Source organism: Scophthalmus maximus, chromosome 9, assembly GCF_022379125.1.
Source record: "Scophthalmus maximus strain ysfricsl-2021 chromosome 9, ASM2237912v1, whole genome shotgun sequence".
Classification (NCBI taxonomy): Eukaryota; Metazoa; Chordata; class Actinopteri; order Pleuronectiformes; family Scophthalmidae; genus Scophthalmus; species Scophthalmus maximus.
The window spans coordinates 8,650,262-8,677,500 of record NC_061523.1 but is presented as its reverse complement, the minus strand read 5'-3'; the positions used below and the strand labels follow the sequence as shown (position 1 = coordinate 8,677,500).

The 27,239-nt window shown below is 45.4% G+C and overlaps 2 protein-coding genes across 2 annotated transcripts in view; both read left to right on the top strand.

The window, feature by feature from the left end:
* Nucleotides 1-4,750, top strand: part of itk (IL2 inducible T cell kinase) — a 6,233-nt gene extending 1,483 nt beyond the window's left edge. Inside the window, exons 6-17 of the mRNA XM_035649571.2 lie at nucleotides 128-279; nucleotides 401-466; nucleotides 568-622; nucleotides 1,114-1,193; nucleotides 1,456-1,598; nucleotides 1,764-1,838; nucleotides 2,123-2,291; nucleotides 2,412-2,628; nucleotides 2,725-2,789; nucleotides 2,904-3,022; nucleotides 4,068-4,225; nucleotides 4,332-4,750. Coding sequence (XP_035505464.1) covers nucleotides 128-279; nucleotides 401-466; nucleotides 568-622; nucleotides 1,114-1,193; nucleotides 1,456-1,598; nucleotides 1,764-1,838; nucleotides 2,123-2,291; nucleotides 2,412-2,628; nucleotides 2,725-2,789; nucleotides 2,904-3,022; nucleotides 4,068-4,225; nucleotides 4,332-4,397 — 1,365 coding nt within the window. The 3' untranslated portion in view covers nucleotides 4,398-4,750. The remainder of the gene's footprint in view (nucleotides 1-127; nucleotides 280-400; nucleotides 467-567; nucleotides 623-1,113; nucleotides 1,194-1,455; nucleotides 1,599-1,763; nucleotides 1,839-2,122; nucleotides 2,292-2,411; nucleotides 2,629-2,724; nucleotides 2,790-2,903; nucleotides 3,023-4,067; nucleotides 4,226-4,331) is intronic.
* Nucleotides 4,751-6,036: 1,286 nt separating this feature from the next.
* Nucleotides 6,037-27,208, top strand: cyfip2 (cytoplasmic FMR1 interacting protein 2). Its single transcript, XM_035649969.2, has 30 exons — nucleotides 6,037-6,272; nucleotides 11,831-11,980; nucleotides 12,088-12,177; nucleotides 12,840-12,917; nucleotides 13,329-13,430; nucleotides 13,551-13,732; nucleotides 13,822-13,918; nucleotides 14,599-14,727; nucleotides 14,834-14,938; nucleotides 15,021-15,109; nucleotides 15,253-15,490; nucleotides 15,621-15,773; nucleotides 16,606-16,745; nucleotides 16,890-17,037; nucleotides 17,864-18,017; nucleotides 18,141-18,297; nucleotides 18,381-18,477; nucleotides 18,589-18,665; nucleotides 18,748-18,856; nucleotides 18,995-19,114; nucleotides 19,195-19,394; nucleotides 19,487-19,574; nucleotides 20,115-20,258; nucleotides 20,398-20,488; nucleotides 22,043-22,173; nucleotides 23,761-23,833; nucleotides 23,932-24,026; nucleotides 24,150-24,388; nucleotides 24,866-25,013; nucleotides 25,135-27,208. Exons 2-30 carry the CDS (start codon nucleotides 11,864-11,866, stop codon nucleotides 25,300-25,302), a joined length of 3,759 nt encoding a protein of 1,252 aa, XP_035505862.1. The 5' UTR covers nucleotides 6,037-6,272; nucleotides 11,831-11,863; the 3' UTR covers nucleotides 25,303-27,208.
* Nucleotides 27,209-27,239: the final 31 nt, after the last annotated feature.

The window sequence follows — 27,239 nt, the reverse complement described above, 5'->3', positions numbered from 1 at the left end:
CATTGGGTGCTTTCAGCATTGCAAAGTAGTTTCTCTCATGATGAAATGTGTTGCCCTTCATATACCCCGATAATATTTGGTGAAATCATATTTTTTTTGGTGATGTTTGTCTTATAATCTCTGGCAGATGGAACTTCATGATGCAGGGCAGAGGATGGTCATCGCTCTGCAAGACTACACACCCCATGGAGATGAGGACTTGCCTCTTCAGAAAGATCAGGAGTACGTCCTGATGGAAAGCAAACACCCTGACTGGTGGACTGTGCAGGATACGCAGGGGTAAGGCAGAGAGCGGCTCATCCATTCTCACCTCTTGCTTACACTGAAAAATAAAAGCTCATGTTTTCAAATAAGGGTGATTATTTTTAATGTACACTTTCTTTTTCTGATCCCTCTTTAGGAACACAGGCTTTGTGCCCAGTATTTACTTAGCTGAAAAATTTGGCAACAACTTTGAGAGATTTGTGTGAGTTTTATTTCAATTGTTTCTGTTACAAATGGTTAACATGTGGGTACCTGCGGATCTAGAATTGGAATAATTCTGGTGGTTAATTTGTCATTTCACAGATGGTACAACAAGAACATAACCCGAGGGGAAGCGGAGAGTCTGTTAATGAAAGAGGTAAAAACAACGTCAATGTTTTTAAGGATCCAGTGATTATTCAATTTTCATCGATTTATGCCCCCGGCTGTGTTTTAACAGAGAAAAGTAAATAAATGCTTCAAATCATAATAATTCTGGTGGCAATTAGCAGGATGTCACATCTGTATGACACAGGGCTCTTTTGCTGTGACTGTGCCACTTCCAAAAAGGGTTGCACTTGCAAAATGAATGCAAATGCCCGTGCAAAAAAACAAAAGCAAAAAAGGATTTCACACGACGTAGGACGTAAGACATGTTCTCGCAACCACAGTGTTTCCTCCGACGTTGAATTTCCTACAGTAAAGTGTTTGTTTTGCAAGCAGGAGGTGGAAAATGCTGCCTAACATCGTTTGTGACGACCACGACTCTGATGGTGTTAGCTGCAGCGTAAAGATTTTCTGAAAACATTTGAAACAAATGAACTTTCAAAATTCTGATGGTTTGCTGTGATTTCAACGCTTAATTTTTAGGGAAGAGAAGGTGCGTTCACGGTGCGTGACTCAAGGCAGGCGGGTGTCTACACAGTGTCAGTCTTCACCAAAGCACCGGGGTAATTTAACTTCCTCCTTTTTTCACTTTTATGTAATCAACTGGCACAAATATGATGATATAATAGATGATAGGTTGGTAAGTTTATGTACATCTGATACAACACATTTTTGCTGCATCATGTGTATATCATTAGATGCCAACGGATGATGATAATACTCACTCAACACGCCTTGACACGACTCATGTATATCATATAAACCTGAATTGACATCGCTGGTGTTTTTCCAAATTCCAACACTTTGGTGTTATTTGTCCTCTAGGTCGAACGGGGAAAAGAATCCAAGAGTGAAACATTACCAGATCAGGCAGACAGAAACGGGCGAGAGCGCGTTCTACTTGGCAGAGAAGTACCTGTTCGGCACCATTCCTGAGCTCATCCTTTACCACCAACACAACGCTGCCGGTTAGTTGCGGCTTTCCGCTTGCAACAGTGCTAATAACATGAGCCAGAAGGAAGTCGAGCGGATAAAACAGCTTGCGCTTCTCAAACATTGTGGAGAAAGAAAAGCTCTTAGGTGCTTTTAGAGTAAATGTGTGTGATGCCTCTGTGTATCTGGTTCCTTGGCAGGCCTGATAACGCGTCTGAGACACCCTGTCTGTCAAGACGGAGGCTGCTCCCAGGACACTGCTGATCCAAAAGAAGGTTAGAGGATGTACAGTTGCATAAATGCCTCAGCTGGTAAAAGTGGAGCTCAACATAACTTCATATGACTTAATGCTAAAAACCTTGTTCTTGCTGACCTCTAGTGGTTTGGTACGTCAAAAACACAATTGTCCAAGTGTTCGGTGTAGTGCAGCAAATCTTAAAATCGGAAGTATAAAGTTATGATCTGAACATATTCCCCAATGGCTTGCCTCTGCACACATGTCGGCTTAAGTTACCCAAGACCTTGAGTGTTGCTCACGCCACTTTCGCCCGCTCAACAGATCAGTGGGAAGTGGACCCCGAGGAGCTGACCCTGGGTCAGGAGCTGGGCAGTGGTCAGTTTGGGCTGGTGTTGGACGGGACATGGAGGGAGAGGAAGGTTGCGGTGAAGATGATAAGAGAGGGGTGCATGTCAGACGAGGATTTCAAAGAGGAGGCGAGAGTCATGATGTGAGTGCAGCCCCGTGACCATGTTTCATACCCACGCCAAAAATGGAGGAAGTAAAAGTAAAAAGGCGGTCGACTCATGCACGTGTGTGTGTGTGTGTGTGTGTGTGTGTGTTTTACCAGGAGATTGTCCCACGGTAGGCTGGTTCAGCTCTACGGCGTGTGCACCCAGCAGTCTCCCATGTGTCTTGTGTTCGAGTTCATGGAAAACGGCTCTCTGTCAGACTACCTGAGGGACAGGAGAGGGCGTTTGTCCCCGGAGCTGATGCTGGTGATGTGTCTGGATGTCAGTGAGGGGATGGCGTACCTGGAGAGTTCCTTCTTCATCCACAGAGATCTGGTAAAGCAACAGACGTGACCTTAAAAAACAAAAAACAACACTTTTGTGTCTCATGCTGTTATTTAATCCTTCCTCTGCTACCCTTTTCTCCTGCAGGCTGCCAGGAACTGTCTTGTTTCAAAGAACAATGAGGTGAAGGTGTCTGATTTTGGGATGACCAGGTAGGTGTTTCACAGTCGACACACTCTTCACCGAATCTTTTTAATCGCAGTATTTGCTACGTCGGCTCACACGTGCTGCTGTATAATGGTGTGCGTCCACTCTCCCGACCGCAGATTTGTTCTTGATGATCAGTACACGAGCTCCCAGTGCTCCAAGTTCCCCGTCAAGTGGTCGGCCCCGGAGGTCATCAAGTACTGCAAGTTCAGCAGCAAGTCTGACGTGTGGGCCTTCGGTGTGTTGATCTTTCTGCCTCATTTGTTTGGACGTCTGAATGACATATCTTGAGGTTGTGAGTGAAAGCAGGTGTTGGGGAGCTTTGCAGGTCGTGCAACAAAACACCAGAATATATATATAAGTAAATTTTTTTCTCTGTGCATATGCACCGAACACCATGACTATTGGTAGCTGTTTTCATAGCGTAATGCCAACTAGTAGAAGTACGTCAGGACCTTCCGCCTGCTGGGGTTCAGACACGCAAAATCGTATTACCTTGGCATGAACAGTTCCCTGTGACAAGAATCTGCATGCACAAGTTGTGTCTTGCTTGTGTATCCAACATATGATGAATGTAAATGTTTAATCACAACTTCAACTTATCGATTTCCAACAAAATCCATCAAAAAGAAATAAAACACCGGAGGGGATCGTGCCCGGTTCCGCTGCTCTTGTAGCGACGTTGAATAACGAAACACTGGCTTTATGTAGAAAGGGTGGATATTTCAAAGACTTGCATTTGCAGCAAAAATAATGTACCATTCTTAAACATTGCTCTAAAGAAAAACGAAAAAACTCCTTTTACTTTAGATGATGCCTCTCACAATCTTTCAAAAATAAGTGTAACATGGAACAACCAAAGGCAAGCAAATGATAAATCAGAGACACAGGAATTGATTTAGGTTCATCTTCCTTATAATATTAACAATTATAATAAACTTTATTCATATAGCACTTTTCTTACAAAGTGCTTCACAGAAAGAAAGAAAAATTAAAAGAACACCCATTAAAACAAAGATCGTCAGTTCATAAAACAGAGGAGCATAAAATAAAGTTACACACAAAAATAAAACCCATTCTGTGCTTTCTGATATACAATGTTGAAGAAGAGACAATGAGGATGTTGCCTGTCTGATCTCAATAGGTCGACTGTTCCACAGTTTGACGTTTCTAACAAGCAAAAGCCTGCTCGCCCTCAGTCACCCGCCGTGAGCTTGGATTAACAGGCAATGTTTGCATATCTTATATCAATCCTGAGTCTCCTTGTTCACCCCTGCCTACAGGTGTGCTCATGTGGGAGGTGTACAACGAGGGCCGCCTTCCCTACGAGAACCGCACCAACGCTGAGGTGGTGGAGTCCCTGAACGCAGGCCTGAGGCTCCTGAAGCCCCGCCTGGCCCCAGATGATGTCTACCTGCTGATGGAGTGGTGCTGGAAGGAGGTGGACGCACGGAAATCGCACATATCTCAAGCAGACGACTTGCTGAATCGCAAAAGTGCTCCCTAATAACAATTCATTTTATTTTTCTCCCGTTTCTCACTCCCAGAAACCAGACGATCGTCCGTCCTTCGCTCACCTCCTACACCAGCTGGCCTCCCTCTCAAACCTGTGAACCGGGATCTGAGCGCAGGACGAGGATTTCAAAAGACGTATCTTTATTTATTTAATTTATGGATTCAATTACCTTTTCGCCTGTCAAATGTTTTTTGAAACATGTGCAAGGTTGTTTCATCTGACTATCACCATGCAGATGGTTACAATGAGATAATATGAAACCCTGGACATTGCACTTTATCTGTTTCATAGTTGTGTATAATCCCTGAGAAGGCTCGTACAGTCCAAGCACACAGCTACAGCTGCTTCCTGCAGATTAATGGAACTAGTCTAAAAAAGCTCTATTAAATTAATATAAGATGGTTATGTTGTTTGACTGATTGCTGATTAAAGTAAACCCTTGTCACTTAATGTCCCGTGTGTGTTTTTTTAATATGTTCTCAGCATTACAATAATGGCACCTTAGGTGCTTTGCTTTTTTGGGAAGGAAAACAAATAATGAAGTTTCAGCAAACTGCTTTTCAGATTTAATACACTTGACAAAAAGATCTGCCTTTGCCTATTGCCTCCTTTATTGAGAACACTATCTATGATCAGCATGACTTAAAGTTAATTCCAATTATTGTTTTTTTTATAATTTTCATGACAGAAACATTACCAGCACATCCTCTGTAACTGTTTGCTCAGTATGTACGATCCACAAGGTCATAGCTTTGACAAAAAAATAAGACTACATTTAAGATGCGTAATTGGCAATATAAAAATAGGGAATAATTTACTAGGAAGAATGTTGTGAGTATGTGCAATCCTGTTACTTGTTATCTGATCATCAGTTCCTGTTATAGGTGCAGTGGCTCACAGTTGACTGCAGGTGATGCTGGGGCCAACAAAGGCCTTCTACCACATACTGTACCAAAACTACTTAGAATACTTAACGTCAAGTCAACGGCTCTAAAGGGAGAATCTGCATCCTCTCCAGAAATTGTGAAAACATGTCCTAAACGTAGACTGATTATAAAAATGGACGTAGTCTCCAGGTCCAGAAAGTGAAGCCAATGCAGAATTGCCTAAAACCTGTATTCTCTGGAATGACCAGCAGAGGGCGACTCTACTTCTCACTTGATTTATAACATCAGTAAATATTTTATGGTCTCAGTCGCTTGTTTTCAAGTCTTCTTCAATACAGCACGATGTTCAGTTTTTAAATTGTAGTCTCATTTAGAGTAAGATAGAGCATGATGCACGGTATGCATTGGGGTGTGTATACTGTGCGATTGAGAGCTAGTGTTGTCCAATGGCTGCAGGTGTAGGTGGACAAGCTCTAAGTCAGGCCCACCCACCCCTTGCTACTCCAAATATGGTTACTTCTGGACCTCTGAAAAAAAAAAAACAACAACAAAAAAAAACAAGATGGCGCCAAACTGGAGGTTTAAAAATGACAGTTCACAGACCAATGACATCACAGTGGGTTGCCACTTGGTCCTGAATGAGTCAATTCGTTTATCTAAATGAGAACCAGTAGGGACGGTTCCATGTGGGTCAGCTGTAGGGAGATGGGGTAGCGGCATAAACACTTTGTGAATGATAAAAAAAGAAAAAAGATGATACTACTATAAAAGCTGAACAGTGCTGAATCAACATGTCCCCCCCCCCATCACCGCCCGCCCCTTCCACCCCGATCCCTCCGCTGTGACTGTCCCTTTAAGAAAATGCACTTGCAGCCATTTTCTGCTCTTTGTGTGGGGTGGATTAGCACTGGGCAGGTCCTGGTTGAAACTAGAGCATCAGTCGGCACAGAAGACGAGAGGGGGGCGAAAAAAAGAACCGGAGAGATAACGCTTCGAAGCCTGGGAATCAGCGGAGCGACCGTCGCAGACTCCGCGACAGCGCCCTCCCGTCCCCGCCCGACTCCGGACGGACATGCGATTTACAGGTATGTGCCGGATGGAGCGGCGGATGGAGCCGCAGCGCTGAGGAGGATGGGCGATGTGCTGCTGGGTAGTGATGATGGCTGGAGCCCGGAGAGCCTCTCTCGCTCTCTCTGTCCCTTCTCGTCGTCCCCCCCCCCCCCCCCCCCCCCCCGCGCCCCGGTCCCTCTTCGCGCCGTGCATCCCATCGGTCCGGACGCAGACGCGGAGCAGTGACCGGGTTTTCGATCGCGGACTAACGGAGCGTCCCGGGTCGTCGCGGATTATACTCCCGCACACGAACAGGGATCCCCGTTAGCTCGCGGCGGCATCGTAGCTCTGACGATGGGTAGATAGATGGGTGGGTGGATGGATGGGGTGGGGTGGGGAGGGGTGAGGAGGAGAGGAAGGGGCTTCTGGTGGATTGCACTGGTGAACGGTCTCACCGCGCACAGGGAGGAGAGGCGATGTGTGACTTTGATGCTGCAGCCGCTTTCTCCCTCTTTCATCATTCTACAGAGGCAGGGAGAGAAGCAGGCCTGCTGCTGATGCACAGCAGATGACAGGTTCACCTACTTCCGCCTCACGCGAGCGTCTGCGCGCGCGCGCCCGCACACACACACACACACACACACACACACTGTTGTTTCGCGTGTTTTTTCTTCTCTCTCTCTCCATCCTGTCACTCAGTGGGTGAACACGAAGCGCGCCCCCCCCCCCCCCCCCCCCGTTGCAGACTGTGTGTATTTGTAAATCCCAACCAGCCCCCTTCCGCCAACATGCAGTTGATGTAATGACGAGGCTGTAGATGCTGATGATGGTGAAGATGGTGATGATGATGATGCTGCTGCTGCTGCTGATGATGATGATGATGATGATCCGTGCAAATGACATTATTCCTGTGAAATTTCTACTCGAGCAGAGTCAGTCACAATCACACGATTGGCCTCAGAGGGATCCACAGTCTGCAGCAGCATGTGACTGCCTGTGGCATCAGAGGTTAGACCTTCGGTTTGGGATGAGATGAATGTAACCCCCCCCCCCACACACACCCACCAATAGATAAAATAATGTAAGAAATAGAGACAGAAAGCTCAGGGAGTGTGGATTTGGTCTAGGAGAGATTTCAGAGTTCTATAATGATTATCAGTTAAAGTAATTTCCCCCTCAATATTTGAAGGCTTGATGATGAGTCAATCAGCCCATTAGCAAGGAAATGAAGTGTATTTTGATGGTGAAAATATGGTTTTCAACATAGCCAAAGATTCACTCAATTCTATGGTGTGTGTGCTTTTTTATACCGTTGTAAATCGCATGTCTTTGGGTTGGTGGACGTGGTCCTTGTGGACAGACCACAGCGCGTCTTCGGCTCTGAGAAAAATTGCGGAAGCCCATTTGACAGGCCACGTGGAATGTGATACTCGGAAAAAAAAATAAGGGACGGTTTAATCGACTCTGGAGCTATGGTTTTTTTAAGCCCCTGTAACATCCACATAATAGGGCTATTGTTGGGACTCGCAGTTTTAAACCTATTATTTTATAGTTGATGCTCTTTCGATGGCTTGATCGGTCGTCAGCAGCTGACAGCTGTGCTTTTTGTTTCGCAGTTGAGTAGATTGAGAGACAAGAGGCCTGTAGACATATATAACCAACCAGCCGAAGAAAAGGGAAGTAGAGGAAAACATTGCTGACAGACTATATGGTGAACGTTTGTGTCTTCTCAAATCTAAACCCCGTCTGTAATGTTGTATGATTTCAACACCACACAGCTTACCATCACGCATCTACAAAAAGGATATTTATCTAAAGCCCAAAAACAAATAAGAGTCGAGGTGATGTCAGTTTAGCTTTCTTTGTTAACCCTCCTCCACCTGTGAAGCGAGCGTGACATCACGGGGATCACGAGACGTGTCTGAAGCGACAATCGGCCTTGTCCTGCACACGGTGACCCGCTGTAGACTGCACAGATGCTGTTGTTGGAACACACGAGTGACAGTGTGTGTGTGTGTGTGTGTGTGTGTGTGTGTGTGTGTGTGTGTGTGTGTGTGTGTGTGTGTGTGTGTGTGTGTGTGTGTGTGTGTGTGTGTGTGTGTGTGTGTGTGTGTGTGTGTGTGTGTGTGTGTGTGTGTGTGTTTGAGAAAGTGAATGTCCTGTAGATCACCACGCGTGTGTGTAAATGCTCGAGATTCCTGTTTCCTTCCACGCTGATTGGATCGCATCCTATTGTGTGCATGAGCATATATTTATATTACAAAGCCAGCCTTGGGGGGTGGGGGGATCCCATTGAGTGGTGTGACCCTGCAGTTGACACACTTTCTCTCACTCTGCCTGTGTCTTACTCTCAGGCTAGAAGCCCCGGCAGCACATACTGGTCAAGATGATGTGTCGGGCTGTTTTTATTTCCCTCATCTTTTTTTGGTTTGTTGTTGTATTATTTTTTATTGTATTATTCGGAGCACTTCCTCATCACCCTCGGATCTTCGTGGCTTAGTGTTGTCATGAGGAGGAGATCTGACCCGGCCCCTAGCTTGTGATGTACAGAAGCTCTGGTTTTAATGTCAGGTTGGCCAGAGGGGGATTCCGTTGAGAATTCCGTCTGACTGATAGTCCAACAACTGTATGGGATTTCTGAGAGGAGTTGTTGTCCACGTCGTTCCGTTGTAATACAGGCCTGCAGCTATACTTTACCAAGTGTCCAGAAGGGAATGAAGGGGCCCTTTGCTTTGTAAAGAATGACAAACACACACACACACACACACACACACACACACACACACACACACACACACACACACACACACACACGCACACACACACACACACACACGCCAACTGTTGAACAGTGAGAGTCTGGTATAGGGTGGGAAAGTTTATCCAGCCAAACCAGGCCTCAGCCTGCGCCTGTATTCCCATGCACAGATGGGAGTTTAGCAGTACTGGGCACGTTTGTGTGCCCGACAGAACCTCTTGTAGCGAGCTGGACGTTTCCTTTTTCTGCGAGCTCAACAGTTAAAAATAAGAAAATAACCGTCCGAGTTTAGTCGAATGAGAGAACGCGTGGGTCCGGGTTGTAGCAGTCACAGCCGTTCAGAGAATACAGGAAACACCAATCCTCTTTTCAGTATTTTGTACTCAAACGCGGCACACATTAGAAACGTTGGCGCCGACATTCCTTCCAAAGTGGAAGGCACTTCCAAAGTGGAAGTGCCTGTAACCTGTATTCTCCATTTCTATAGAAGTCAAATGACTCTACTGCTTACTTGATTCATAACGTCAGTAAAGATTTTGCTGAGGAGTTCATGGTCTTAGTCTCTATTTTCAAGTCTTGTCCAATAGAGCGTGATGTTCATTTAGAGCAAAACAGAGGATGAAGCACAGTACGTATTGGGGCCGTGAATATGACTTGATTGACAGTTAGTACCGCGCAATAGGTGCAGGTCGCAGGTGTAGGTGGACGTGCAGTGTCAGCCGGGCCCATCCCCTAGCAATTTTTTGAAAACCCTGATGCTGCCGGTCGAAGTGCTAAACTGGAGGCTTCCGAACGGCGGCTACCCAACCAACGGGTGACGTCACGCTGGGTTGCCACTGGGCCAACATCCGAGAGGTGTCGGCGAGGTTTCACTGGAAGTTTGGTGACTCATTCACTTGTCTGAATTTGGCCTCGAAGGCTCGTGGTTCACCTCACGCAGCTGCAACCTTCGCACACTCCGGCAGTTCGATGTGACAGGAAACTGCACTCGACTCCCTCTTCACGTAATTCGTTATCACATTGAGTGTCACGTGGCGCCGGCATCTGTCGGTGTTTGTGCATAGTTACTAGTGCGTCTTACTGCTGGCTACAGGAAGAGTTTCATATTTTAACCCTTTTTATGATGTCATCATCACATAGAAAGAGCTGAATATTAATTGCCAGCGGTCACTTGTTCTGAACCTCAGATGTGTTGACTGCCGCTTGTGGCTGGCTGACTGCCAGACCAAATAAAAAGCTGTGCACGATGCCTTGACTCAACTTTATCTATGATGAATATAAAATAACTGTATCCATTTAGCAATTTGACAACTTGATGCAACACTTTTACTTCCGTTGCTCGAAACTCTTTGTCTACTTTTAACGCAGAGAAGCGAGACGGGCACGTCAAGTTTTATCCGCCTTGTGCCGTGTGGCCCCATGGCACCTGTCCGCTCTCGTTGTGATCTCTCCGGCCGCGAATATTAAGCTGATTATCGCTGCGGTCGGCCCCATGTCTGCCAGGTCAGACGTGAAACGCACATTTCTGAAAGGCACATGATATTCGGGTGGGCACGTTGCACGCTGCTTCGGCTGGGCTGGTGTTTTGTTTTTTTGAGGAGGAGAGGGCACTCGTGCGATTGTACAGTTTCTCAGAGGAGCTGGTCGTTCATTCCAAAGACAAATCAGGTAAAGAGCAGTAAAAGGATGGCCGTGTGCATGAGCTGCATATACACCAGTGTGTTAACACAATGTTAATTCTAATCTACGTAAAACATTTCCGCCGTCAGCTACAAAGGACACTTCTCTTGCAGCCATTGCCAGTGGATCCACTGTCTTTGCAAGATAGCACACTTTATTTTTTTCCGTTTGTCAAAATGTCATTTATTGCCAGACGGCTCCCCGCTTGTCTCAGATCAATGACATTTTCCGGTCTTGGCATTTCAAGAATTAGACGCTTCGTATGTTCCTCCAGTCAGATAAGAAGCTCAAAAGGAAACAGTTGGGGGCCTCTGCAGGGATACAGGTGCGGGGTGATGAACACAGAGACACACTCCACCGTGCAGCGCCAAAAAGGGTTTCATAAGAGGAAATGAGGCTGTCTAGACATGTCAAGGCAAAATCTGCTGTATTTATTTGTGGCTGAAAAAGCATTTTTGACTGAAGCATACATTTAATTCATTCATTTGTATCTTCTTAAGGAGTGGTCCCCTTCAATTAGCCCTTCATCAACACCGCCAATTGTGCATTCATTTGGAACTAGTTTAGATAACATATCTCTAGTTTCAAGCCTTCTCCAATTCGGCATGATGTCTCACTTAGAGTAAAATAGATGATAAAGCACCGCAGCGTGGAGACGGTGTGAATGACAGCTGGTCCGTCCGAACCGGTGCATGGTTGCAGGTGTAGGAGGGCGCGCTGTGGACAAGCACTCAGTCAGACCCACCGTCCAATCGGACATTTGGTTTCAAAAACGGCAAGATGGCGATGGTCAAAATACCAAACTCGTGGCTTCAAAACGGCAGTGACGTCACGGTGGGTTGCCTCTTGATGACCGGTGACCGCCTCTTTTTTAATTAATTGTCCAAAATTTCATTTATTTCAAAGGTTTAAAAAAGTTGATGTACAAGTGCAAACTTTGGAATTATTTGTGAACATCACATTTCAAGCTTAAAATCTTTTTGACCCGAATTTGAGCTCATTCCTGCGGTGGTCAGATGATATTGCCAACTAAAGATGTGGATGTATTTCATGAATCAAATAATCATGTCTGTTTTGTCACATCCACTCCACGATCTTTCCACATCGCCCTCATTTCACATTTGCTCTCCCCCATTCTCTCTCTCTCTCTGTCAGACCGGGGTGTTGTGTGAGTGACGCCTCGTTGCCATGACGACCCACGTGACCCTGGAGGATGCGCTGTCCAACGTGGACCTGCTGGAGGAGCTGCCCCTCCCGGACCAGCAGCCATGTATCGAACCCCCTCCCTCCTCCATCATGTACCAGGTACACGCTCACCAGAACGCGGCCGCCGCCGTTCGGCATCATCCCCCCCAGTGGTTCAGACGTTTTCAGCTGTGGCCCTCTCGCTCTCTTCTCCCCCCCTCCTGCAGGCCAATTTCGACACCAACTTCGAAGACAGGAACGCGTTCGTGACTGGCATCGCCCGCTATATAGAGCAAGCCACGGTCCACTCCAGCATGGTGAGACTTGAGTTGCAGTTTTCCAAAACCACAGGTCATGACTCGTCATCGTATTGGTTAAATGTTTTTGTTGTTGCTGTTCCTCTTTCAGTGAACACAAAAGAGACTATAGGAAGCAGCGTCACACCCTTAAATAGAGCCTTGTTTTTTTGTGTGAATTGATTATCATTTGGCTCCTTTGTACCGACTTGGCTAGGCCTGTGGCAGGACACGCACACACAATCGCACACGCGCACACACACACACACACACTGGTGAATCAGGCAGGCGATGGATCACTAAACCTCTTTCCCCACGATGGTGAATGAATGGAGAGCGTGATTGGACTGGTAAATAGGGGAAGTAGGGCTTTATTTAACCCTATTCAATGGGGAAGTCCCATTGAGGTTGAAACTGGTCTATTTGAGGATGCTCCTTGTTTAGACTGGTGGGGTGATGGGGAAATCTGTCTCACCTACTTCTGAATGGAAGACATCTATCCACTGCTCAAATATTTATCAAGCCGCATTCGTGTGACTCCTTCTATTACTTGCATACAAATATTAAATGAGTCAGAGACACATAACTAATGTATTCTCTCAAGGCCTTTGTCTGATTAATTAATCTGCTGTAACTGTGCATCAACAATTAATGATGTCTTTGTTGTTTGTTCATCTGTGCAGAATGAGATGCTGGAGGAAGGACATGAGTATGCTGTGATGCTTTACACCTGGAGAAGCTGCTCCAGAGCTATTCCTCAGGTAACGCACACGCACGCACGCACACAAAATCTCATAACCCTCAAACGGCCCTTTTAAATTGTGAGGACCAGCCAAAGTGTCCGCACAATGCTGGCTTTGAATCAATATTGTTCCCACAACTGTAGAAAGACAGGTACACGCACGCACGCACGCACGCACGCACTGACGCGCACACACACAAACATTGTAATTTACACACAGATAATAATTATAGATATAGACATAATAAAAAATTACAATTTTCCACAACTGGACATGCAAAACTTAAAGATACAAGAACATTAGTGATAGGACAGAGAAACATAACATGTTTGATTACTCTCAAACAAACTCAAGTAAACATTTTGTTCTTCTGCTGCTGCTGCCGATGCAATATCAAGCTGTACGATGGCGCCCTCTTGTGTCCGCTAGGTGAAATGCAACGAGCAACCCAACAGAGTGGAAATCTACGAGAAAACAGTGGAGGTGCTGGAACCTGAGGTGACCAAGCTCATGAAGTTCATGTACTTCCAGGTAAGACTCAGCTGCCTGACAGGTATAGTGGTTTTATTTTTCATTTTTAACTGACTCTGAATAGCTCAAGAGACATGTAGTAAATCTATTCCATATACCCCGACTTGTCTGTCTTTACAGCGGAAGGCAATAGAACGATTCTGCGGCGAAGTGAAGCGTCTGTGCCACGCCGAGAGGAGGAAGGACTTTGTGTCCGAGGCGTACCTGCTCACTCTGGGCAAGTTCATCAACATGTTCGCCGTGCTGGACGAACTGAAGAACATGAAGTGCAGCGTCAAGAATGACCACTCCGCCTACAAAAGGTAATGCACCGTAGACAAAGACATCCAGATCTGCGCGTCTCCCTCTGAAGAGCCAGGTGGACATTGGTTTCTCCTCCTCTCGTCTCCAGGGCAGCTCAGTTCCTGAGGAAGATGGCCGACCCTCAGTCCATCCAGGAGTCCCAGAATCTCTCCATGTTTTTAGCCAACCACAACAGGATCACTCAGGTTTGTTCGCGGAACCTCGTGCAGAGGTTGAACGTTTGATTCAAGGCTGTTCCTCCCGTGCGTCTTTGAAAAGTTGGCACAGGATCAAATACCCTTTTTGATCAAAAGGTTGCAGCAAATGCACCTGAACTTAGTTTACAATATAGTACGGCAGACGAGTTTCTGAGCTCAGGAAATGACTTGTTAGACAAACTGATGGGATTAACGTCTTGAATATACAGGGTACCTTGAGAAAGGTCTGGTTGCGTGAACATATGCAGCCATATGCAGCCTGAATAAAAGAGTAATAACTAAGCAACTGAACTGCCTAACCTAAACTAATATCCCTCCTGAAGATCATGTCGAGTGACATGGGCTGTGGTCAACTTGCACATTCAAATATTGAGGTGGGAGTATCAGATGGTCCCAGCTTTGGTTTGTTGCCCATGTAGCACTGACTCGACATTCAAAACAGACGACTCTCTCGTCTGAGTTGTGTCAAATCATATTTTTTAAACATCCAATCATTCCAAGGCCCCTTAAAGATTCATGATTTGTAATGATCTCAGGGCCCGTGGAAGCTTTTTTGAAATTGTCTTGATTTGGAAGGTCTTCAAGCCGTCTGTGACTTTTTGCCTGTAAACGAATGCATGTTTGGCCTTGCGTGACCTGTTGGCCCGTCTCTGTCCGTCTCTGCGTAGTGTCTGCACCAACAGCTGGAGGTGATCCCTGGCTACGAGGAACTCTTGGCCGACATCGTCAACATCTGCGTCGACTATTATGAGAACAAGATGTATTTGACGCCGAGCGAGAAACACATGCTGCTCAAGGTGCACACATTTGACATCTTAACACGCTGCCGGCCGAAAAGAGGTGCGATCTCTGTGTGTGTCATTTGTCAACCTAAAACAAAAACTCTCTCACCCTGCGCGTCAGGTGATGGGCTTTGGTCTGTACTTGATGGATGGAAACGTGAGTAACATCTACAAGCTCGATGCCAAAAAGAGGATCAACCTGAGCAAGATTGACAAGTTCTTCAAAGTAAGGCTCTCGCTTCCCCAGCATCTCTTTTATCTGTGGTTATTATCGGCGGGCGAGACGTTCACTCCTGTGCTTTTTCCAGCTTCAAGTGGTGCCGCTGTTCGGAGACATGCAGATCGAGCTGTCGCGCTACATCGAGACTAGTGCCCACTACGAAGAAAACAAGTCCAAGTAAGAGAACCTGTCCTTCCATCCGTATGCCCAGTCATAGCAGAACCGTTCTCGACCGCAAGCACACTCCGAAAAAATATCCGTGACCGCGGTGCCATCTGCTCCCACTCCCAACGCCTTCATCTTCCCCGTTCTGTGCCCAGGTGGACGTGCACCCAGAGCAGCATCTCACCGCAGTACAACCTGTGCGAGCAGATGGTGCAGATCAGGGAGGACCACATCCGCTTCATCTCGGAGCTGGCGCGCTACAGCAACAGCGAGGTGGTGACGGGCTCGGGCCTGGACAGCCAGAAGTCCGACGAGGAGTACAGGGAGCTGTTCGACCTGGCTCTGAGGGGACTGCAGCTGCTGTCCAAGTGGAGCACGCACGTCATGGAAGTGGTGAGAAGTGTTTGTGCACGGGCGGGGGATAATTGCTTGTTGTGTGTTTGTGTCCTCAGGTATAAGAGGTTTGTGTTTTTGCCCTTGATCGTTGTGTTGTCTGTTCATAGCTCTCTGTTGTCTCCTTCAGTACTCGTGGAAACTGGTCCATCCCACCGATAAGTTCTGTAACAAGGACTGTCCAGGCACAGCGGAGGAGTACGAGCGGGCCACGCGTTACAACTACACGAGTGAGGAGAAATTTGCTCTGGTGGAGGTCATTGCCATGATCAAAGGGTTGCAGGTGGGTGTTGGAAATGTTGGTTGTGAAAATATGAGGAGCCGTCGTAGTGATGTTCTCAACGGCTGGTGGTCAAGGGACATATTCAATCTTTGACTGTGCCATAGGCTGTGAATAAAGATGGACAAAGGCAAAATATCCCAGATATGGGCGCTGCCATCTTGGGCTGGATTGGGGCAATACTTGGCCCATCTGGTAATATGGAGGAGGCGTTGTTAAAGACCTATATTGCAGCCAGCCACCAGGGGGAAATCATGAAACTTTGGCCTCACTTTCTGGAGCTGTCATGTCGTCCATCTTCCTTATAAAGGCTACGCTCTGAGCATACATTAAATGTATTATATTCAAAGCCCCCCCCCCCTCTGCTTGAAAAATGTGTATCTTTAATATCAATTGAGTTTAATGTTTTAATATCACTGTGCAAAAATGATGCACGTGTATGTGCAGAGTTTAATACTAGAAGATGGGGTATCCTACTTTCACATTTGAAACCTCCAGTGCACATGAACTGAGAATGTACTTTTCAGTGAAAAAGGATCTTGTCTCGTGTCTAGCATTTCAACTTTTGAAATGAACAAAATTTGTGTAGTCATAGTCATAGTGGTGGAAGTGATTTTAAGAATCGGACACCAATCATTATATTCATACATTTTCTTTTTTTTAAATAATATATTCAACCATATCTGAACGGAATCACTAATGGATACAGCAATGTATATGAGAGCAACTCAGTGCATTCCCAAAAATGGCAAATTATTCAAGAAGGGTCAGGAGTCCTCACTGCGTTTATAATGATGATGATGATGATGATGGTGTTGTGTGATGTTCTGTGTAGGTTCTGATGGGCCGAATGGAGTCGGTGTTTAACCAGGCCATCAGGAACACCATCTACGCAGCGCTGCAGGACTTTGCCCAGATGACCCTTCGAGAGCCTCTGCGCCAGGCTGTTCGCAAGAAGAAGAACGTCCTCATCAGGTACACACACACACACACACACACACATACACACATAAAGATGATCTGGTTAAACATAAACATATTAAACTCAATCTTATCGCTCTTGTGATTTTCAGCTCGTGAAGACCTAAAGCACTTTCATAATCCTTCTTTCTTTTGTAGTGTGCTGCAGGCCATTCGAAAGACCGTCTGTGACTGGGAGGGGGCGAGGGAGCCCCCGAACGACCCCTGTCTGAGGGGAGAGAAGGATCCCAAAGGTGGATTTGACATCAAAGTGCCCCGCAGGGCTGTAGGACCCTCCAGCACACAGGCAAGTCCATCTTATAAGATGCTGTTGGGAAACGGGGCCCAGCCAAGACATAATGCTGTTGGTTCTGACCGTCAACAACAGTTGTGGAGAAGAGTATGGAGATCAATGATTCAGTAAAATACCAAGAGCACTAGCAACACCACAAAGTCGAATCCTGCAAATGACTTGGGGACTTTCTTGTTAGTCAGCTCCAAACAGCCACTGGTGAACAATGTGCTTCAAAGACAACCTTCCCATCTGCACAGGGATTTTCTCAACAGGTCAAAATGTTACTGTTGCAAAAGTAACGAGTAATGAGACACAAATATGACCTACTCGGATGTTGCCATCTGTCACACCACACGTTAGTACAATTACAAACACTTAATGCCAAACAATAGGTATCTTTGGACATGCGCTGTGAAAGAAGAGCGACCTACAGTGAATGGTGTCTCTAAGCAACACTGCCTCTGTTGGAATTTTATACATAGATGCCATGATAGATTAGAGAGGGAACGGATTAAGAGACATGAGAATATATCAAACTGTAACATGTAACATTGTTTGTGAGACTGAAAAATAGTTTCTCTCTGAATTCTTTGCACTAAATCTAAATGTCCATATTTCGGGATTCTTTGAGAAGGTTAGAAATCATGGTTGCACTTCTTTTCTCTGAAATGAGGCAAACTATTTCCTTGAACCAACTCTGTACTGCTCCCAGTGGATCTTTAGAAAATTACAGTTGTGTCTAATACTTTGGAGGAAAATTATTCAAATGTTGTCATTGCATAGATTTGCGAACATCTCCCTCCTGAGTAATCAGAGGATTTTCCAATTTTCTGCACAGCTGTACATGGTGCGCACCATGCTGGAGTCACTGATAGCAGATAAGAGTGGCTCGAAGAAGACCCTCCGCAGCAGTCTGGATGGACCCATAGTGGTGGCCATAGAAGACTTCCACAAACACTCCTTCTTCTTCACGCACCTGCTCAACTTCAGCGGTGAGTGTGCTGCCGCCGCCGAAAACGGCAGGACGTGTTTTTCTCACGAATTTAAATCCTTGTGCACGTCTTGTGGACGTTTGATACGAGTCCCTTTGCTCTCTGCTCCCTTGCGCTGCTCAGAGGCCCTGCAGCAGTGCTGTGACCTGTCCCAGCTGTGGTTCAGAGAGTTCTTCCTGGAGCTGACCATGGGCCGCAGAATCCAGTTCCCCATTGAGATGTCCATGCCCTGGATCCTCACCGACCACATCCTGGAAACCAAGGAGCCCTCCATGATGGAGTGAGAGCAAAGCCTCCACTGTGAAATGTGTTTGTACCTCGAGAAAAGGGACTGCGTAATAACCGCTGCTCTCCCTTCCCCAGATATGTGCTGTATCCCCTAGACCTGTACAACGATAGCGGATACTACGCTCTCACCAAGTTCAAGAAGCAGTTCCTTTATGATGAAATCGAAGCTGAGGTAAGTTCTCTTGAATGTGTTTCGTCTTGTACGAAATAGAATGCGTCGGTCTTCACCTCTGCGCTGCTCTTGGTAAAATGATACCATCACAATTGTGCCCCTTGTTTCCAGGTAAACCTCTGCTTTGATCAGTTTGTCTACAAGTTAGCAGACCAGATATTCGCCTACTACAAAGCAATGGCTGGGAGGTAGGTGCAGTGACTTTTGGCACAAACCGCAGCAGGTGATCTACTTCATTTGTATAAATCATATATGATCTGTGCTCCACAGTGTCCTCCTAGACAAGCGCTTCAGAGCAGAGTGTAAAAACTACGGCGTGATCATCCCGTACCCTCCGTCAAACCGCTACGAGACGCTGCTCAAACAGAGACACGTACAGGTACGTACGGAATCATAAAAACAGTTGTCAGGCTTTTATTGAGTCTCCTCTACGTCTCAAATGGAAGGATACAGACTGACAGCCATTTTTGCCTTTATTTGTAGAATATTCTTTAACCATTGCTCCTGTGTCACGCAGCTGCTCGGTCGCTCCATCGACCTGAACCGCCTGATCACCCAGAGGATCTCCGCAGCGATGTACAAGTCCCTGGACCACGCAATCAGCCGCTTTGAGAGCGAGGACCTCACTTCCATAGTGGTAAGATCGCACACCAGGGTCACGCACTGTTAAAACACTGTTAAACTCCATCCTAATGCCCCCGCGTGTCTGCTGGACAGGAGCTGGAGTGGCTGCTGGAGATCAACAGACTAACCCACCGGCTGCTGTGCAAGCACATGACCCTGGACAGCTTCGACGCCATGTTCCGCGAGGCCAACCACAACGTGTCCGCCCCCTACGGGCGAATCACGCTCCACGTCTTCTGGGAGCTGAACTTCGATTTTCTCCCCAACTACTGCTACAACGGATCCACCAACCGGTTAGTTTGATGTGGAGACTCTTTTCTTTTGTATAATTAGTTTTTGTTGTCTTTTATATGGTTCTTTTAACTTTTTTTCTCTCTTTCCTCAGCTTCGTACGTACAGCCATTCCTTTCACCCAGGAGCCGCAACGAGACAAACCAGCCAATGTGCAGCCTTATTACCTGTACGGGTCCAAGGTACGGTGTCAGCGGTGATTTATATTTCATCCACTATATCACATTTACTCATGCTTTTATCCAGAGCGTCTTACAACTGAGGGACAGCGCTAAGGCTTCAGTAGAGTAGAAAACCATGAAGTTGGTGCTGAGTGCAGAATCCCTTCAATAAGACAAGAGTGTTGGAGATCAGGTAAAGAAGTGCGCTGAAAGTGCGATTCGGGGCGTGAGAGGTGTCAGGAGAGGAGGCCCTCTGCGAAGAGAGGAGTCTTCAAGAGGTCCTTGAAGACGGAGAGCGGCGCTCCTGCTCTGAAGGCATGTGGCAGCTCATTCTGCCGTCGGGGAACCACAAATGAGAACAGTCTGACCTGTGATTGCCGGGTGCTTAAGTAGATGGTTGCCCACTGGGGTTGGCAAGCATTGGTAACTTTGATTTTGATGATTTTGAATTTGCGCGGGCAGACAGTGGGGGTCAATGGGCAGCAGAGGATTTAAAAGGAAACCTGCCATCTGACTGCTCCAGATTAAAACTGCTTCTCTCTGTCTCTTACTCTCTCCCAGCCTCTGAACATTGCCTACTCCCACATATACAGCTCCTACAGAAACTTTGTTGGCCCGCCCCACTTCAAGACCATCTGCCGTCTCCTTGGTTACCAAGGCATTGCTGTCGTGATGGAAGAGCTCCTCAAGATTGTCAAGAGCCTGGTGTGTTATCTTCACGTCCCTAGAAAACATAGCTGCCTCCTCCTCCTCTGTGTGCTGCATTCACATAATCATTCTTGTTCCCTCTCTCTCATCCCCGTCCCATCTGTGCGCCGTCTCTCTTTTTCTTTTCACTTCACAGTTGCAGGGCACCATCCTGCAGTACGTGAAAACACTGATCGAAGTCATGCCCAAGATCTGCCGCCTGCCGCGCCACGAGTACGGCTCCCCAGGTGAGCTTGACGTCACCGCCGTTACAGGGATTAGAGTGCACGTGGGGTTATAGCAGCAGTATTTACAACAACAACTTTCATCCTACTAAAGCTGTAAAATGTCATTAAGTTATAATCACTTTGTCATCGCATTTAAACTGAGGGAGCGAGATACTGAAAATGGTAGATTCTCAGTTCATGCTCACACCACCTGGTTGATTGGAGATGATTTCACTGCATACACACAACAGTGGTGCATTAATGTCAAATTGGTTTGAGTTTGCAGAAAGTTACTAATTTCTGGATTAAACAAAACCATTCAGTAATCATCTCATTTAACCGGTGCCCTGCGTCAGAAACTGACACTAGCAGTGACCGTTAACACGGTGCATGTGGAATTAAAGCTGCCTATAATTAGGAGAACCTGAGTCAAATGAAGTAACTTTTCATAATAAGAAGCCAAACTGATTCATAGCTCAAAGGTCTTGCATCAAATGCAGCAACTTAAACAATATTTTATTCTTCCCTGAAAGATTCTTTTTTTTCTTCTTTTTGGTCTTCAATAAGGAGTATGTCATGAGTAGGAGAGCAGGGTGTAGTAGCAGTTTTTTAAACCACACTGGTGCCGTTGCTTTCGAAGTTCGGCATTGTCGGGCTGGCGATCGGTCCGTCTACTACTTTGATCCAGAAGGGCTCTGGACTAACCTTCCCACCCCCACTCCACTCTGAGAACACAGTATTTTTTGCATCTCATGTGCGGCTAAAGGTATCCAAAGTGCATAGCTAAGGTTGACATATTTGAATGTACACATAAAATGGACCATACGGGAAAACTGACCGAGTTATGGTTCAGTTGGCTGGTATGGTGGGCAGCTGGGTCTATTTTTGACACAATCTGTCCTCCATGCAGACAGTTGCAGCTTCATCCGCATTATAAAACCACCTGAGTCCTCCACCCTTTGCTCACTTCGGCTCTGCTTCATGCACAGTCACGGCTCGGCATTTGCACATTATTGGGAGAAGGAGAAAATTCTTCCAGCATATATAACCAACTGCATCGACTGCCAGGGTTGTAAAACCCATTAGGAGGGGTGTGAATGAGCCAGCTGGGGACAAAAAGCTCCTCTGCTGCAATATGTGATTGTTAAAACAAAATACTTCTAAAAATGTCTTAAAGAATAAAAGACACCTCACTGATACCTACTTAAGGTCACATCCCTGACCTCCCCCTTTTGGCCTGAGCTGTGTGTGCACAGATTAGAGGCCTGTCAGATGGGATATCCCTATGACGAGGGTTTAGTAATCTGTAGATTACTGATGTTCTGTGCCTGGCTTACCGCCTTTGATCTAAATGTCGGCAGTTAATCATCCTACCGTCGTCTGCCGCGAGGGCCTGATGCCCGGGCCTGATGCTCGGGCCAAATGTGGGTCAGGGCGGCCAGGCAGACCCGGTTGATTTGGCCCGGTCCCGATCCATCCCTGCAGCAATAGATAATCGATGACAGGTTTTATGTGTGTTCCTTGATTAGAACTCTGGGTTTATCAGGGTGTCATGGCCGTATTTTGTCATTCCAGGGATCCTGGAGTTCTTTCACCATCAGCTCAAGGATATCATTGAGTATGCTGAGCTGAAGACGGATGTCTTCCAGAGTTTAAGGGAGGTGGGGAACGCCATCCTCTTCTGCCTCCTCATCGAGCAAGCTCTGGTAAGACGTTTCGCTTTGCAACATTTCCCATCTTGCAGTTATGAGTACTATTATACTACTGTTCCCTTCTCCTTTTCTGTATTGTGTTAATTCCTGAACTTTCTTCTTGCCACATGAATTGTCTCCCTTTACTCCTCTGCCCTCCTCACCTTTCCACTTGCAATTGGGTCCCTGAGAATGATTAGTGAGCTGTTGTGTAGCTGTATTGAGTGCCATGTGTTTAATGCGGGTGAGCAATAACCTGGGTGCCTGATGGTTTCTGGCTAATTCACAGTGTTGATTCACATCCTAAATCAAAACCCTCGCACAGAAACGGTCAGGCCCCCAAGTCCCAGTGCCCCCAAGTGTGTTGGATATTTGATGTGTTTTTTTTCTGAAATACAACTCTATTTTTCATTTCACGCTGGCAACTACCTCAGGTGGTAAGGACTTAGGTCTTGTCGTTAGTATCAAAATAACACCGGAACCGAATATGTCTTTCTCTCTCTCTTTTTTTTTTCTTTCTCTCCCGTTGGTTTGGGCTGCTGTGTTTTGTGTGTTTCTGTTTTTTCCACCATGTTAGGAGGCAACACACAGTTTCACCTCCAATCAGCCATGGAAGCTAAGGACTAAGATTGTTTGGGAAATTTCACTTCCGACACAAAAAGTCGAGACGGGAAGTTGATCAAGACAATTTAATAAGTCATTAAAAAAGACAAACAAAAAAAAGCACAGTTGGGTGCTGCATTGCAGAATCTTTATGTCTGAATCTTCCATGGAAGAGGTGACAAAACATATCTGGTTGGTCGTTGGTTCAGTCTTGTGCCTCCACACTCTCTTCTGATTCTGGTTGCTTGTAATGCCTGCCAACATAACACAACCTCAGCTGTCACTCTTTCTGCACTGACCTGTGTGTGGACTGCCTGTGTGTGTGTTTGAGGCGTGTGAGTGTGTGTCTTGCTTTTAATCATTGCACGGCTCTCTTTTCTCATTCGTCACCCTTTAGCCGAGGTTTCAAGCTGCTGCATTTAGTTTGATTTGTAGCTCGTTGTCTTGACTAACAATCACCATGACAACCATCAACTGGTGTAGCTAAAAAACACTTTGGCATTTTACCCAGGGGGATGAGAGTTTATTTAAGTCGGTTGTAAATTCGACCTCTTGCTGCTAAACCAGATTAGATGGGATTTTCGTATTTAGAGTGTGACAAATTATAATCCTGCTAATGTTGCTCGTCATCATGGCTTTATTAACATCAGCTTCCATGATATACGCACATGCACTCATTGACTTATTTATCTCCTTCTCTTCATAAGCCGGAGATATTCTTGACTAATCTAGCAACATACTGCCACAGCATGGAACTCACGGCTGTTTTCTCAACGCTCAGGTCGTGTCAAAGTGTGTTTCAAAAGTTTTAGCTGTAGCACAACTCTTTAAAAAAAGAAACTATTTCGAGACCAAGTAAAAGAATTCAGCAAAATCAATATCACCTCGTGTCTTCCTGCATGCTCGGTTTGGGTGTCCTTAAAGCAAAGGGGGGTGATGTTCTTGATGAAAATGCTCTGTTGTTCTTTTTTCTGTGTGTGTGTTGTGCCTGAATCTTAGTCCCAGGAGGAAGTATGTGATCTGCTTCATGCCGCCCCCTTCCAGAATATTCTGCCCAGAGTTTACATCAAAGGTATAAAAAATCCTCACGTCCAGCACAGTGCCCGTGTATTGATGTGACTTTTTTGGACAATCTGCACGTGTCCTCCATTGTGTTTGTGTCTTACACAGAGGGAGAGCGTCTGGAAGTGAGGATGAAAAGGCTGGAAGCAAAGTACGCCCCTCTCCACCTTGTGCCTCTGATTGAGAGGTTGGGAACCCCACAAGTGAGTTTAAAGGGCCAGCACACATGAGACAGACAGTTATTATTATTGTTTAACTCGGTCTCTCCTCTGTATTTTCATACTTAAATACTGTGGCTGTTTTTTTTCTCATTTTTTTCTCGCCAGCAAATTGCCATTGCCCGTGAGGGAGACCTGCTGACCAAAGAACGCCTGTGCTGTGGCCTTTCCATGTTCGAGGTCATCCTGACGCGCATCCGCAGTTTCCTGCAGGACGGGGTGTGGCGCGGGCCCCCACCCACCAACGGTGTGATGCATGTTGACGAGTGCATGGAGTTCCACCGCCTGTGGAGCGCCATGCAGTTTGTCTACTGCATCCCGGTGGGCACGCACGAGTTCACAGCAGAGTAAGTGACAGCAAAAATTGCAGGCGAGGGGAGGCGTGGCCCCTGCTCGCTCTACGTGAATCTTCGGATGTTTACATAAATGTATTTGATGGAGACATGCACTTAATTGGATTTTATGTTGTAAGACTTCCTTGCACTGCCTCACTTTAATGGAAAAGTTTAGGGCTGCAACCAATGATTATTTTCAATATCTATTAATATGAGGAATATTTTCTTGATTAATCGATTAATTGTCTGATCCATAAAATGTCATAAGATGGTGAAAAATGTTGATTGTGTTTCCCAAACCCCAAGATGATGTTTTTCGTCCACACACAAAATATATTTAGTTTACTGTCATAGAGGAGCAAAGAAACCAGAAAATATTCACATTCAAGAAGCTTTTTTTTTTTTTTTTTTACATAAGAACTACTTGAATCCATTAATCGATCAACTGTTGCAGCTCTAACATGTGTTTTTTTGTGCTTTGCCCTCCAGGCAGTGCTTTGGGGATGGGCTGAACTGGGCCGGCTGTGCCATCATCGTGCTGTTGGGACAGCAGCGTCGCTTTGACCTCTTCGATTTCTGCTACCACCTGCTCAAAGTCCAAAGACAGGACGGAAAGGATGAGATCATCAAAAATGTGGTAGGTGTATTAAAATTTAAACATAGTGTAAAACTCATACACAAACATACTGGTCAATATTTGACTTATTCTCCATGCTTATGATTGATTTACACCCATTATTGTGTGTTGCCCTTGACAGCCCCTGAAGAAGATGGCAGACCGCATTAGGAAGTACCAGATCCTCAACAATGAGATCTTTGCCATCCTCAACAAGTACATGAAGGCTGTGGAGACGGACAGTTCCACTGTGGAGCACGTCCGCTGTTTCCAGCCTCCTATACACCAATCCCTGGCGACCACCTGTTGAAAAAAGACCCCTCACACATAGCACACACACACACACATGTGCGCACACACACACACACACACACACATAGCTGTGATACTAATTTTCTGCCTCTTGCTGGTTTTGTAGAGGAATAGTTTCCTGCGATGGCTCTCCACGGGCTGAACGAATCCAAAGACAGACAGTCTCAAACTTTTTCCTCTCTCTCAACTGTGACTGTCTTTGGATTCTTTAGACCTATATGAGTAGTCCAGACCAGAGGTGGAAGTGTATATTCACACCTTTTTCTTTTTTTAATTCATTTTTACTGTCTGTGTGACTCTCACTCAGATTCATGCATGCCTTCTCTTATTCCCTCTGCTGCACACCCGTGGGTAAGACCACCGACACAAATGACAAAAGAGTATGTCTACCTTACAAGCTGAGGCCCTCCACGCGTTTGAAATAACAGTCATTCTGAGTCCAAAACACCCCTGAGACTTTGCGAATCAAGAGCTGGAATTAAATAAAATAACCTTGTTTAAATAAAGTACTAAATATTACGACAGATGACTACTTTTCTAAGTTATATAAAGTTATTTTAAGTGCAACTTGGTGCTCTTACGTGTTACTACAGCTACTAACAGTACTAGCACAGGCACCTGTACACCTGTGCTATCATTGTGTGTGCCCTCTATATGAACTGGCCATACCGCACTCATTGTGTAATTATCCGATCTGCCAGTTTCCTGATATATAGTGTCTGTCATGGTGCATTTTCTTCTTCGTGACTTCTTCTACACCTGCTTGCTTTCAAAGGAATGAAGGTGAAACACATTTTTTTTGACTGCTTTTATTCGTCTCACCCTCCAGTCTGGTTTTCTTTTTTTTCTTTTTTACTTGGTACCAGTTCCACTGTAAATTTCACTGTTGAAACAAAGTGAAGTGATGAGTGTTGTAATTGTTTTTGTTTTTAATTATTAATATTTTAATTTACACACCCTTGGTGTACTTGCCTCTCTACTACTGACTGGAAACCTCATCCTCTGTTAATCTTTTTTTGTCTGTTGGAAAGATTTTTATATTCTGTACATGCATATTATTTACAGTTCAGAAAAGGAATCTTCATCTGGGCAAATGTGTTTGCTTTTTCAGGAGTTAAAAAAAAAAGACAAAACAAAAGAAACAAGACTAGAAGATACCTCTAGGTTGTATAAAGACAGTGCTGTACTAGATGAACCTGTTTTGAGTGTGAATGGATGATGTCGGTCTAGCAGACCTATGACACATAAACTCTGCACATAAAGGAACAAAAAGAACTAAAGTGTCAGTTATAATTAAAGGGCAGTTTCCTACATATAGTCAGTATTTACTATTGATGGATTTTTGCTTTAGACATAGCAATGTTATTACAATATGCAAACACTGTCCCTATTCTTTTTCATATGAAGGGAAACAAAGGAATTATGAATAAGTAACCATTCCCCCAAACACCCCTGTGATCTTTTTTTCTGTTCCATTTTAAATGAAGAAAGTTTCTTTTGTAACTCCAGTGTCTTTTTATCATATTTATTTAACTCCGACTTCTTGTTCATTTAAAGGTAAATCTCGTAAAAATGGAGGTACCAATGTGACATCTCGAAACCTTAGCATGGCAAGTGTAATTTATCGTCATCAATGGCTCCATTTGTGACATGAGGCTATGTTTATGATATTGTTGTACAAGTGACCATGTTTTCAAGTATAAAAAAACAAACAAAGAAAAGAGTTTAAAAAAGTACAACAATGGTCCTGCAAAGGAGTTGAAATTATGTTGTATTTCCAAGAAATAAAAAAAAAATGTTTAACTGAAAAAAAAAACAGAAAGAAAAAATGAATGAAGTTGTACTTCTGGTATTGGTTTTCAGTGGGTTCTACCTTTAAGTGCAGTATTAAAGTTGTCAACAGACTTGTCTCTGCAGGTTCTTCTGGGCATTTCC

Coding starts and splice junctions, on each gene's coding strand:
- cyfip2 (XM_035649969.2), top strand. CDS start 11,864: ATGACGACCCACGTGACCCTGGAGGATGCGCTGTCCAACGTGGACCTG. Junction 14,728..14,833: donor AGAAACACATGCTGCTCAAG/GTGCACACATTT, acceptor CCTGCGCGTCAG/GTGATGGGCTTTGGTCTGTA. Junction 16,746..16,889: donor AAGAAGAACGTCCTCATCAG/GTACACACACAC, acceptor TTTCTTTTGTAG/TGTGCTGCAGGCCATTCGAA.